General features: G+C 44.0%; 1 protein-coding gene across 5 annotated transcripts in view; it reads right to left on the bottom strand.

Annotated features, from left to right (window-relative positions):
- LOC147740919 (membrane-spanning 4-domains subfamily A member 4A-like) overlaps window positions 1-14302 on the bottom strand; it is a 151534-nt gene that overhangs the window by 34770 nt on the left and 102462 nt on the right. For all 5 annotated transcript variants that reach the window (XM_086952201.1, XM_086952203.1, XM_086952202.1 and 2 more), the window contains 2 exons: window positions 11414-11527; window positions 9402-9458 (listed from right to left, as the gene is read on the bottom strand). In XM_086952201.1, the coding sequence (XP_086808327.1) occupies window positions 9402-9458; window positions 11414-11527 (171 nt within the window). The remainder of the gene's footprint in view (window positions 1-9401; window positions 9459-11413; window positions 11528-14302) is intronic.

Genomic DNA, 14302 nt, shown 5'->3' with positions numbered 1-14302 from the left:
TCTATATTTTGGCATTCTATATTATGTCAGTGATCCGGCAAAGTAAAATATTCAGATCATAATGCAGAGATATCTAGCAAATACAATTGTGGAAGTATCAGGTCAGTACAAGATGGACAGCAACCAATCTGTCCAAAGTGTAGCAGCGACAAAAATAAACCAAAGCCGCAAAGTGGTGTGTGCATTGCATGATTTGTGGGAGGAACTTGCCCATTGGGAAGGGTTTGGCTTCCTTTTTAAATGTTGACAGAGACGGAATTCTTCTGATGAAAGATGGCGAGAGTTCCAGATTCTTGGTGCGGCCACACAGGAGGCACAATTGCACGTTTTTTCCTTTTGGAAGCAGGGTGGCTAAAGCACAAGGTCTCTGATGGACCGGGAGTTTCTGGCTCCTTTGCAAACCCTGATTTTCTGGGACAGATATGCTGGGGATTTCATGTGTAGCGCCTGGTTGGTGATACATGCCAGTTTGAGTTGTATTCTGGCTTTAAGAGGAAGCCAGTTTAGCACCTTCAGATGTGTTGAGAGGTGGTCAAATTCTTGTGAGCCTGTAATAGTCTTGCAACAGTGTTGAGGCAAGCTTTCAGGGTGGCCATGGAGATTTTGGGAAGGCCAGAAAGTTTTGAGCATCCATATTTGATAAATAATACATGGACTGCCATTTTTAGGTCCGAGGCATCATGGAAAGGTTTTAGTTTCCTCAGGTAGCTCAGGTGAAACCTGGCAGTTTTAGCCATTGAATTGATATAGTCTCACATATTCAGGTTGCTGTCTAGGGTTTTTCAGCAAGATTTGGCAGATTCTACTATGGTCGGTGTGTAGTTTAGTGCTGTGATTGATTTGATCCATTCCCGAATTTGATTCTGAAGATAACTAATGCCTGGACTGACATTTTTAGGTCTGAGGCATCAAGAAAAGGTTTTAGCTTCCTCAGGTAGCTCAGGTGAAACCTGGCAGTTTTTGCCATCGAGTTGATATGGTTTTGTAAATTCAGGTTGCTGTCTAGGATTATTATGAGAGATTTGGTAGATTCCACTATAGTCGGTGTGCAGTTTAGTGCTGTGATCGGTTTGGTCCATTCCCGAATGTCAGTGTTACTTTTAGGATGGGCCAAGTGGTCTCCTACTGCTTCTTCGGGACCGTGACTGATGCTACTGCTAGACATAAAGTCTGCTTGATTTCGGAGGAGTTCGTCTGACCACGTTGTTGCAATTCGTTAATCCTTCCTTTAATACCTTCTTTTCTCCCCATCAGGGCGGTGCTCCGTTTAACCTGCGCTGTGGCCAGGTAAGGTGGAGCGAGCATTCCCTAAAATATAGGTGAGTGAGAATGTAATCAAACTGATACATTATCACCATTTGTTACTCTAAAAGAACTTGACAACCTTGCCTGATGAATGATTAATATATCTTGATGGCACATTGTGAAAAACAATACACTATTAATCAAAATGTGTATGTGTTCTCTTTCTGTGTGTTTGTTTGTGTGTTTGTCTGCTCCTTTTTGGTGCACTTTGGACCACGAAATCAGGAGAATTTCAGGTGATACCTAATATCTCTTTTGTTTCACTACTTTTCACTTTATGTCTAGCAGTAGCATTAGTCACGGTCCTGAAGAAGCAGTAGGAGACCACTTGGCCCCGATTTAACTGCAGAAACATGTCGACCCAACATCTACCTTAGTAGTCATTTGTTTATACTACTATGCACTGTTTAAATCTTTGGGAGTGAATAGGTACCCATTAAATTACTTTTTCACCTCTTCATTACCCAATTTTATGAGGTTTCACACCAATCACCTATTATTTTCCCTTTTTCAGCACTGCTAGTCAGATTGCCACTTGATGCTGAGATACACCACACTTACATTGAGACATACTTGAGAGATTAGGCTGAGATCTGCCAAATCTACCGAGGGTACAACCCCTTACCTTCATGGTGAAGGATCCCAAATGATGCAGGGTGGTAGAGGTCGGTATTCTGATGGGAAAATTTTTTCTCACTGAGAAAGTACCCCTGGTTTGATATCGCTGTCGTACCTCCACCTTTGAGGTCACACCCTCACAGATACACAGTTAGTCAGTTTCGTTGACCCTTTGCTATTTTGTTGTTGGTAGATATAGTTGTAAGGGGTAATAGCAATGCATGGTCAGAAAACATCCCCTAGGACCCCCCCCCTTTTTTGTACTTATGTGCTAAGGGCACGCCATGGAGAATCACATATCTGCCTTCTCGGTCTTGATTCACTCGGGTGGTCTGCCAAGGAAGGCCCCACCTTATCAGAACTGAAACGCCCCTGGCATAGGAAGAGTAAGTGGTGGAGTGGGATTCCCCCCAATACTGGGATAGTCCCGGGCAGCAGGTGGGTCTCCTGCAAGAGACAAATATCCACCCTGTGCCGCTGTAGGTGAGAAAAAATCAGTCGGTCTTTACGGTGATCGTTCAATCCCCTGGTATTCAAGGACCAGCACAGTACATCAGTCATGAGGGAGTGGTGCGAGTAGGTTTACCATGCAGCCCAGCTGAGGGGGCGCGAAGGGGGGCAGAGCGCACCTATGGAGCAAGCAAAGGGAGAAGGGAGGGGCCAGTGGAGCAACAGGTCGACCTTCAATCAATCAATCAATCAATCAATCATCGCATTTATATAGCGCACTACTTACCCAGAGGGTCTCAAGGCGCTGGGGGAGGGGGATCTTCTACTGCTCGAACATCCAGGTCTTGAGTTGCTTCCTGAAGGCGAGGTGGTCCTGGGTCAGGCGGAGGTGGGTGGGGAGGGAGTTCCATGTCTTGGCGGCGAGGTAGGAGAAGGACCGTCCCCCTGTGGTGGCTCTTCGGATGCGGGGGACGGCGGCGAAGGCGTGGCGGGTCGATCGAAGCTGGCGTTTGGGAGCGTAGAAGTTGAGGCGGCTGTTGAGGTATCCTGGGCCTTGGCTGTGTAGGGCTTTGTGTGCGTGGGTGAGGAGACGGAAGGTGATTCTCTTGTTTACCGGGAGCCAGTGCAGGTCTCTCAGGTGTCCGGAGATGTGGCGGTGATGGGGGATGTCCAAGATGAGTCGTGCTGAGGCGTTCTGGATCCGCTGGAGTCTCTTCTGGAGTTTGGCGGTGGTTCCGGCATAGAGGGTGTTGCCGTAGTCCAGATGGCTGGTGACGAGGGCCTGGGTGACCGTCTTCCTGGTCTCGGTGGGGATCCACCGGAAGATCTTACGTAGCATGCGCAGGATGTTGAAGCAAAACGAGGAGACGGCGTTGACTTGTCTGGTCATGGAGAGGGAGGAGTCCAGGATGAAGCCCAGGTTGCGTGCGTGGTCTGTTGGTTTGGGTGCGCTGCCTAGGGCGGGGGGCCACCAGGAGTCGTCCCAAGCGGCGGGTGAGGATCCCAGGATGAGGACTTCCGTCTTATCTGAGTTCAGTTTCAGGCGGCTGTTCTTCATCCATTCGGCTACCTCTTTCATCCCTTCGTGAAGGTTGGCTCTGGCGGTGGCGGGGCGGGGTCGTTGGTAAGGGAGAGGATCAGCTGGGTGTCATCGGCGTAGGAGATGTCCCGGGGGTCTGTAGATGAGGGTGCCTCTGAGGGTGGTCTTGGGGTTGATGTGGACCTGAAAGTGCAGGTGCTCGGCGGTTGCGAGGGTGTCGTCGGTGTTGGTCGTGATGCGGATGGTGAGGCGGATGGTGTTCCTGTGGACGATGGCGATGCCTCCTCCGGTGTGGTTGATGCGGTCCCTTCGGATGATCTTGTAGCCCTCTGGGATGACGATGACTATGTCGGGCGCTGAAGAGGCGTTCATCCAGGTTTCCGTGAGGAAGGCGACGTCTGGTGACATTGTGTCGACCTTCAATCATTAACCAGTGAGTAAAGGCAAAGTAAGCTGAGAAGCACTGAGGAACATGACCTAGGAGATTGAGCAAGAATAGCCATGGCAATAAGCACAGTACAATGTCAATGAGAAAACATGTGAGAGCAACATTAAGCAACAAAACAGCGGCAAACTGAAGCCGCCCCAAACGCAACACAGTGGCCATGGTTAAGCATGCGAATTCAAAGCTGAACAATAGCATGGCGGCAATCTGAAGCTGCCTCCTCAGTAGAGGAGACAAACACCCCACTTTCCCCCACCAACCCCCCCTACCCCACAGAACAACCCCAAATCAGCAAACCCCAACCACCCCACACCCACTCCAACCCCCAAATCAGGCTGAGTTGACCACCCACCCCACCCCAGGAACCCCCAACCAAGAAAAAGAAGAATAATGGGATAGGAGGGAATCATCTTTCGCTATCCTGGCTTATTGACGCAGTGCACATGGCCCGCACCTTTTCTGACCATGCTCATCCTTTGCCTTCCTAATCATTTTCTTACTATATCCTCTTTCTGTGAACCTATTTCCTACCTCACATGCCTCCCTGTTAACCCCATTCCCGCTACACAGTCTCCTTGCCTTTAGTAGTTTCCCATAAAGTGCATTAGGTAACTGATTTTTTATCCTGATTGGGTGGTAAATGCAGCATCATGAAGTGAAAAAGAGATCGAAATATTATTGTAATGATCTGTCAGAATGCAATTATAAAAAAGTGCTTTTTACATGAATAAAATAGTGGTCAAACTGAAGCCAATATTTTAATTTGGCTTTGTTTGAGGTTTAAGGGCCCGATTCACAGAAGTAATCTGAGACAAAATCCTAAACTTACTACTTTTGGTTTTCACAGAAGGCATTTAGTAGTAGTAAAGTTAGGATTTTGCCTTAAGTCTGTCCTAACTTTGTCTTCAGTTTATCTTAAGTTTGTCTTAAGTCTGTCTTAAGTCTGTCTTAAGTCTGTCTTAATTCAAACGTAAGACAAAATCCTGACTTTACTATTGCTAAACTCAAAATGTCTACTGATGTCTTAGAAATATCCGTTGGCCATCTCTTGTTTGATATCTGACTTTATTAAAAAATTACCTCACAATTTTCTTTCGGTTGCTTCTATTTTTATTAATTGCTATGCATGATGCAATGATACTTTTTTTACTTTGTATAGACTCTGTTCCTGGTGTTCTATTTGTATTTTTTATTTTGACCCGTAACAGTGACTAGATCATACTACTCTCCCCCTGCTGTTGAAATTGCTTAATTAGGCTCAGTTTTCACGTCACTCTTGACGCTGCTTGCGTAACGCGTCAGCCATGTTTGTCTCCACGGCACAGTATGAGCGACGCAGCAGCTATTTTTTTTATTCATCTTAGGTTCCACCTCCGCGCGCCTTACACTCGGATGTGGGGGTGTTCACTGAGTCATACAGTCATCTATTAAACCTGCCCCCTTTGGATTTTAATACCTGCATGTACACCTCTATCTTTCTACCTTAGTTTTGCTATATTACATTTTTTATTCCCAGTGTTCTGGTTCTTATTAGGTTCTCAAATCTCTTCTTTGCACCCCTTTGTTCCCTTCAGAATTAATACTACTTTTTCGGTTGTCTGAGCGTCTTCTACCAGTGCTCAAGTGCATTTTCACTATTACTGCTTTAATTGAACGTCCTATTGTTCTCTCCCTTTTAGTCCTGGTTAATTATAACACCTTACCAGTGTTTCTACTCAATACCCACACCATAAGTACTCTCACGAGTAGCCTTTAGACACCTTCTAATGTTTAACACCCCTCAGTTTTTTTTTCTTCAGTTTTCTCTAGTGCGGCTGGTGTGTGCACTTCATTTTTCCTAAAAGGCCAATTAACTAACAGCTGCTCCTTACTTTTTTAGACGTACTTCGAAATATGTACCACATTGTGAATAAATCAATTCCCCCCCCCCCCCCCCCCGTTTTGTAAATGTACAGGCCTAGTTTCCTGTCCTCCATATCCTGATGATGGCCTTTAAATTCATTTAATGAGTTTGAAGCGTTGTCAAAAGTAAATATTAGGACTTATTGTTGTGTGATAATCGATTGATCTGATTACAGTTCTTCTCTGCTGAGTGCTTGGATTCGTCTATGAGCTCCTTCCACAGTTGTTTATTGTTCGCTGAGTGATCTGAGCACTGATTATTACCACTGAGACCTAAATTATGAAAAGGATGTTTTGACTTCTATTTTCTGATGCTGTTGGTAATTGTAGGAGCATTTTCTGCTCATTGGGGCACTATTAAATAATCCTTTGTTTTTATCAGTTCTCTTTAGAAAGATATCTCGATGAGCTTGTTTTATGCACTGGTAAAATTGTGAATTTTTTTGCATATTTTTGCCAATTTTGAGACAAGGGTCCCCACCCGTATAATAACAGTGAACTTTGGCATTTGTATTCCCCTATTACTGCTTAACCCTATTATGGCTGCTTTCTAAAGCCTCAACCTGTGTGATTGATCTAATCTGTCAGCATTCACCCATGCACTGACTCATTAATCCATTCATGCACTCAACAAGTCATCTGGCCATCTATCAATGAATCGAAGAACTCATCTAATTATTCATGCACTTAGTCACATACTTGTTTATTCATTCATTTATCACCCATTGATGACCACATTCACTGACTCATCCATCAACACAATTACACAAACTCACACATTTGCGAATCAATGGAGAATCGCTTTCTCTTGTGTGATAGTCAGATCTGTTGGTTTTGCCAATGACTGGTATTTATTTTACCTTTCCCTATATTGTTCCTAAAACGTAACTTTATCCACAATCCCATTACAATGAACTCTGCCCTTTTCCCGTCACTCTTGACACTATTTCTTATGTTTTACCTGGTATTGTTCTACCTCCCAGGAGTATGTTGTGATGAAGCAAGGTTTCATATGCAAAGAAACTTGCTTGTACTCAATTCTCTCGAAATAACATGTAACTAATTAACCAACATGTTTTGTATTATTAACAATTGCATTACATAACATTTCTAGCATCTAAGGGTAGCTTGCTTATGTGCTTTTATTAACCATAACCCGAGTGTATTAAAATGGGTGCCGAAAACGCAGGTACTCTTTTGCGCATGCGTCTGCCACTTCTATGTGGTATGAGGCGTCTCTGCTTTTGGTGGAAAATTCATGCAGCTGCGCACTAGTATTAAAGATGGCCGCTTCATGTTTCACATAATAATGCACCTGCTACTGCTTAAACTAAACCGTGTTAGTTCTGCTTAACTATTAATGCTATAGCTAAAATAACATAATGGGGATACAATAGAAAGCAGTGGTATACAGTGCAATTATTTATATCCGCATTCTAATGTGTCTTTATTAATAGCTCGTATTTGGGCCTGAAGGATGACTTGCAACGCCATATTGAATCCACACTGCGCATGAACTAAAAACTGCTGAGAGACCTCAATCTGTGGTATTGAACCAATGCCAATGACAGTCTTGCCTGTGATGCGCCTGGGAACTCGACCCCATGACCTGCCAAAAGGAAGAGACGAAATGATTTTTTTACTTTGTATATGAATTTGCAACAAATATTGCTGGGTGGAATAAAATCATGGAAAAGTAAATTATGGGCAGGAACATTGATCAACTTTATTGAATGAAAGTGATCTCATACTGGTATGGTGTGATGACCTCTCCTCGTCTTTCTGACCAATAAAATGAAGGGAATACACACATTTGCAACACTGGGGGGTGGTACATTGCCCTGGAAATGGTATAACTAAGGTAGGCTTAGTCAGTTAGATTGTATGACTTGTCACAGTCCTGTCACTGACCCAACGTATGCTGAAGGAGATCGAGAGCAGAGGTGCTAGTCAAGCACTCTGTCAGAAGAATCAGGAATTTGCTGAGGGAGAAGATTTGATGACCCAGTCGGGGTCCGAGTGTTAGCCGCAGAAAGAGAGGGGTGTGACGCTGGCGTTGGCCTTAGCTTAAGTCCTGTCCTGGCCTGCACCTGTCCTGTCCTGGTCTGCGCCTGTCCTGTCTCATTGGCACTAGATTGGTCGGGAGCTCTGTCTTTGCCCCAGCCTGTGGCCAGGGTTGGTCTTCACACCATTCTAGTTAAATATAATCTGTGTGGTACGTCCTTGTATTGTTTCCTTCTCTCACCCTTCGGGGTGCAAATGTCTCAAAGAAATCTTGTAATCTTTACACAGATCATTGCCTTGATTATCATTTTCTTACTTGAAAAGGCTTTAACTGCTCTTGTATGAAATCTAACTCATAAGACTTTGCATAGATAAAGTGTTTAAAACTTTCCTGAGTCTGTGGTTATTATAAAGGTAAATGTTATTTGCTTCCTATTATGCTACCTCCCTTTGATCCCTTAAGACTTAACATAGGTGACAAGAATTGGAAAGTCATGGTGAACAGGTAAAAGTCCTAAAAGTGAATACAAAAATTCTGATAGGCAGGAGGTAAAGCAGGATTACCGGTTTATGGTGTGTATTGTTATGGGCCCAGCTGAGTAAGGTAAACTGAGCTGGTAATCCACACGCGCCATCAGTTGCTGTATGCCAGATATAGAAAAGGACTACTGAGCTTGTTCATTTTATTTACTATTCTATTGCCACACACCCGGTTTCTGGCCTTTAAATAATGGACTTGTTATATTTAAACATCCTAACTATTGAGAAACACTACAAGTTTTGCATGCATTGACTTCTAATCCTGGACCATGGCCTGATTTCAGGGTTGTTACTTCGTTTTCTTGACTGTTGTTTGATTTTTGCACATCATTATTTTCCACATTTTAATCTTTCACCAAAATTCTCTGGCTTAATGTCTACACTTTTAGTTCCCAATGTTGCTTTTTTGCCCAAATAGCGTACACAGTTTAGCGACCACCACTGCCATCGACCCTTCATGATTTCACTTAATCTAGTGGCAAGTTGGACAACTGCTGCACTCCCATCATCACATAATTCTTAAATGTACACTGGCTTATTGTCAGCCAGATTTTGGGCAGTAAGAGAGAAATCACTGCAGATCAAATGACTTGAACAACTTTGCAAAAGTGTAGACCAACTTCAAAGATTCCTGTTCTGTCTGGTCTGTTTCATAATATAGTGAGGAGACTGAGAAATGTTTTTTATCCAGTTTGCCATGCTCTTTTGTTTGTTAAGTGCAACCATAACTCTAGTTAATTGTACAGCAGATGCCAGGAAAGTGAAGCATAAAAACCCTGAGTTGGCCCTATCAAGATTCTAATTTGTGATTTGGAAATTGCTCATGATGCCAGCTGTGGGGGTTTAACTCAGTGAGAAATGTGCTGTTGGGGATGGATATGATTGTGCTTTAAACTTTACCCGTTGTGTCTTTTGCATAAATAAAGGTATACCACAAATTAAAGCAAAAAGGAGTGGGTCTGTAAAAGACACTGGTTGGTTTTATGAAGCGGTGATTAAAGTGACAATGCAGGGCGGGGGGTGATTTGCAATGTTATGACTGAGATGTGGACTGGAGGGGTGAAGAAGAGAGACCAGATTCGTGCAAGCAGTACTCACCAGGCAGCGAGTTCTTTTCTTCTCTGCTGAGATCGAGAGCCCTCCAGAGATGAAGAACTGAGGGAGAAAGAGGAGAGTTACCAACAATCACTCAAGGACTGTGCACAGTGGCTTCAGGTTATTTCTTTAGTCTCCATTTCTTCCTGCTACCATTCTAAAGAGGGGTCGAAGTGAATGGGAACGAATGGGAACTGAGTTCCTCTACTATTATTTGTACTGTTATACATCTCTACCACATTTTATAGCTACGCACACCATTGCAACTTTTGCATTTAAATGATGCCTCCTTTTACTGTCAGGTACTCATAGAAGCTAATTATTTCTCCACTTGAGGTTCTGATGAGCTAGGAGTCATCTTAGCTGTATCTTTGACAAAGACCCCCAGCATCCAGCCCCATTCTAGTGCCGAGGCTCACTACTTTATTGTGCGCGGCAGCTGTTGAATAGGCTCACCATTGGGTGTCAAGGTTTCCGGCAGGTGCAGTCTGTTCTGGGGTGCGCATCCTGGCTCCACTCCATGACACATGCGTGAACTTTACAAACCATCCTCAGCTCTTTCCAGAGACCTTGAGTGACTTTTGTCTACACTTCAGGGGTGCACTAGTGAAGGATACTGACACTACTCCCTTTGGAAGTCCAGACTGGAGGTAGAATTGGCTGTTTGCTCTGAGGGCTGCTGTTTGCATGGAGTAGCTGTGCTCACACCCATCCAGCCCATTCACCGTCCGGTGTGAGAGAGGGATGTATTTCGTTACAACGCATACTTTTACAACGCATACCTTTACAACGCATTTTTTACACCGCAACATCCATTACAACGCATTCCATTACAACGCATGCCATTACAACGAATTCTTTGAAACTACCTTTACAACGCATTCCACTACAACGCATACTACATTTACAACGCATACCATTACAACGCATACCATTACATTGCATGTATGGTAAGTATTGGATAGTGTAGGGGTAAAAATTACTATTCTAACTCCAGGGGGGTGCAACATTAGGGTAAGTGTTGGATAGTGTAGGGGTAAAAATTACTATTCTAGCTCCAGGGGGTGCAACAGTAGGGTAAGTGTTGGATAGTGTAGGGGTAAAAATTACTATTCTAGCTCCAGGGGGTGCAACAGTAGGGTAAGTATTGGATAGTGTAGGTATGCATTGTAATGGTATGCGTTGTAATGACTGCGTTGTAATGACATGCGTTGTAATGGTATGCTTTGTAGTGACATGCGCTGTAATGGTATGCGTTGTAATGGATGTTGCGTTGTAGAAGTTTCGTTGTAAAGGTAGTGCGTTGTAAAAGTTGCGTTGTAAGTGTTGTTTCTCGTGAGAGAGGCCAGGAGATATCACAGCCCTTTCCCTGGCTCCACACTACTACAGCGATTCATTTATCACAGTACACTTCCTTATCCCACACCAGGGAGCTGTTAGCACCACCTCTCCCTACCTGATCTCCTTGCTTTTCCACTTCACCCACTCTAAACACTAGAATGAGCAGGCTGTGGTGGCATCAGCAGCAGGTTAGGACATGGGTTGGCATGAAATAAATGAACAGTCAAGAAAGACCTGCTACTTGAGAGGCACTGGGGCTCCCACAAAGACCCTGCTCAGCCTATCTAGAACATTTGTATATTTCATAAGGATCTCATACCTCTAAAAGGGGTTAGGACGTGCTTTTTGTGTTGCTTCCTCCCATCCTTGTCCTTGTTTGCTATGTGGAGCCCTCCTGCACCGACCCTTCAAGTAATAGAGGAAATGGCACTATCTGGGAAATACTGGACATGATGGAAGAGGACCCAGTGGAGAGCAAACGCTGCCCATCACCCTGACTTGTCTTGACTTTGAAAGGGAGGACATTCTGGAGGGAAGTCATCACAATTCCAGAAGGTCTGGGGCAGTTTGTGAGCCAGGGATGAGGGTTTGCAGTGTTTTTCTCCCAAGGGTTTCTTTAATACTCTGTCTCAGTTCTTTCTGAGATAGACAGGCATTTGATGTTTGAAACTTACGAACAGTGCAGCCCAGAAGCTTACGCCTGTGTACGCTGCGATGCTGTGGAGACCAGTGAAGGACAGAATTCCTCCCAAGAAGACACTGATGAGTCCAATCATGATCTGCACCACCTGTGGCAGAAGAGGGGGTTGTGGGTGAGAGACACAGAAAGAAGTTTTTTCCATACTACAGCAATGCATCTCTTCCATTCTAGTCAGGGTTGACACCACACTTCATGGAAAATCCCATTTTTGCACATATAAATGTATCCCATTTAACCAATTTAAACTAATCACTCATGGCAAATAGTCTTCATGATTCAGCCATGTAGTGTGCTAAATTTGATAAGCGAATGTTCAAAGGGATCAAAGGATACAAAGAGGATCCCAAAATCCCTTTTATTCAAAACTATATGGACTATTGTTATGAGTAACTAATTAAACATTGAATAAAAGTCCACAACATTTTGCAGGTACATAATGCATGCCTCCCTTCAGTTCTTTTCTACAATTCAGTGAATTCTGGCTAGTACTTCAGCTACACTTACCGTTCGCAATACAAGCCTAGATCACAGTCGTAAGGCATTTAGAGAGTTTTTAAATGTGCTTTTCAAACACATGCAATGCTTAAATAAATGCGCATGCTGTGTAACATCCAAGATAGCATCTGGGACGGCGATCCATGTCATTTTGCCAACACTCACCCAGAACCTCCTGTTTTCAACATTTCTGCATAGTCTCCCAACACTGGGCCTGATTCACAAAGGTAAACTGAGACGCAAGTCTAACTTTACGACTTTCGGCATTTACGGGTAGTAATGTTAGACCCTTGTCTCAGTTAAATATAAATTTTGGTCGTAAGTTTAACTGAGACCAAAAGTCTGAAGACATTTGGTCTCAGTTAAACTTAGAACCAAACCTTTACTGCTCAAATTGAGAGCGTGGCATTTGGGGGTCAAATGCAAGCAGTTTGTTACTAAAAGGTAAGTGCAGAAACATCTTTAGGAGCTGACAGGTCTGTGCAGGGATCCATATCAGAACACAGACATGAGAATTGGACACGGTCAAGAAATACTGAAGAGTTTTCAGGAACACATGATGGCACCTTTGGCAACTCTAAATCCACTTACCTGTATGCTGGAAGACAACAGAGAAAAAAACAGCCTGATGTTGCCTCAGCCCTGAATAGACCAGAGACAATATGACCAAAGCCAGCTGATCCATCTTAGTCTGTTGCTTCCCATTAGATGTCAGAAGCCCAGCATGAGGGAGAGAGCCCACACATCTAAAGAGATCAGAAGGTAAGCGCAATCAAGACATGGTACTCACCTAGGGCATACAGCGGCTCCTCTAGCAATTTTCCAGTTGCTATGATGTTCTGACTGTAGCAGTGAACGATGTAGAGGAAGTCATCCGATCCATCTAAACCTGTAGCTTCCCATTGGATGTCAGAAGCTCAGCACGAGGAAGAGAACCCACACCTCCAAAGAGATCAGAAGGGGAGCGCAATCCTCACATTGTACTCACCTAGGACATACAGCAGCTCCTGGCAACTGTAGCAGCGAACAATGTAGAGGAAGTCATCGCTTTACCTGACGAGGAGAGTGGTCATTGGCACTCTTGTTCAGAGTAGATGGCCAGCTGCATCAAACCACCTGGTTGCTAGTTCTGGGTTTGAATCTCTTGTTACTTTCTAATTGAGATTTTATGAACCATCTAACACACAGGGTCAGGGATTAGTTCCAAGAGCAGGAGGTATTGAGAAGTTCTTCTCTGTGGGAGCCCTGGAATTCCCTTCTGGGTACTTTAATTCTGGGGTCTAAGGTTTCTTGTTGGTTCTATCTGCTTCAACCTCTCTCTCCGCTCTCATAGTCCTCACCTCAACTTCAGAATTTTTACTGGGCAAATCACAGTTTCTTGGACAGAATATTGTTGGTTTGCTTCACGTTGGCATGCGTGAAGGCTCTGAGCTGGATGGAGGTCATCTCACAATCTTGGGAAGGGTCAGATTCCACTAAAGTGCAGTTCCAGTTGAAATAGAAAATGAAAGCACCTTGGGAAGCGGCGGATCCGCGAGGGAGTGAGTAGTAAATTTTGGAATGTGACCAAACGGAGTAAATAAATACATAAATAAAATGAATTACATTGCACGCTACATCACCGATTTGGCGTTGCAGGCAGAAAAACAAAACGATTTTAAAGGGTTGTAAATGTTGTTGAGAGACCTGACATCAATTTAAGAATACGCAGACTTGGTATTCGGTGAGCACATGTTTTTTTAGCACGGCTTTGGCCACCAGTGCTCATTCTTTTACACATTAAGCACTGGGGTAAACCACCAAATCACACTCTGGATAATAGGGCTTAATTCGTTGCATGCTTAAAAGGCTGTGTGTGAGCAATCAATTTTAACAATGATGGAGAGTGCTCCTGACAAAACAATTCTGTGTTTTGCAAACAGCTGATAGCCCATGAGCTCTCCTGAGCCCTGGACATACTCACAGAGCCACAGTGGAACAGACACAAACAGGGTTAGTCTCCATGCATGCAATGAGCATGGTCATAAGGACAGCGTCATTCAAACAAGTAATAGGAGCTGTGGTGACAAAGTATTATATTGCGGGAAGGCGGTACCAATAACAAATGTTTGTTAGTTTAACGCCTGATGAGTGACCCTTATGCAGGGCTGGGAATAGCACAGCAACTGCCTGATGCTCTGATTGGTAGTGCCCCAAATCCTTTTCTGAATGTAAACTTACCTGCTTTTATCCTGGCCCTGAATTGGGTCCCTGTCTGGAGACAGTGGAGAATGCACACTGCATTTTTACACATCCGTGCACCTGTTCTTTTATGCAGATTTATATAGTTCACTATCACCTGGGAAGGTATCCTAGCACTGAGGATGTG

This window comes from Lissotriton vulgaris, chromosome 1_1, assembly GCF_964263255.1.
Source record: "Lissotriton vulgaris chromosome 1_1, aLisVul1.2, whole genome shotgun sequence".
NCBI classification, from domain to species: domain Eukaryota; kingdom Metazoa; phylum Chordata; class Amphibia; order Caudata; family Salamandridae; genus Lissotriton; species Lissotriton vulgaris.
Note: the sequence above shows the minus strand (reverse complement) of the source record. Positions and strands in the feature narration are given on the sequence as shown.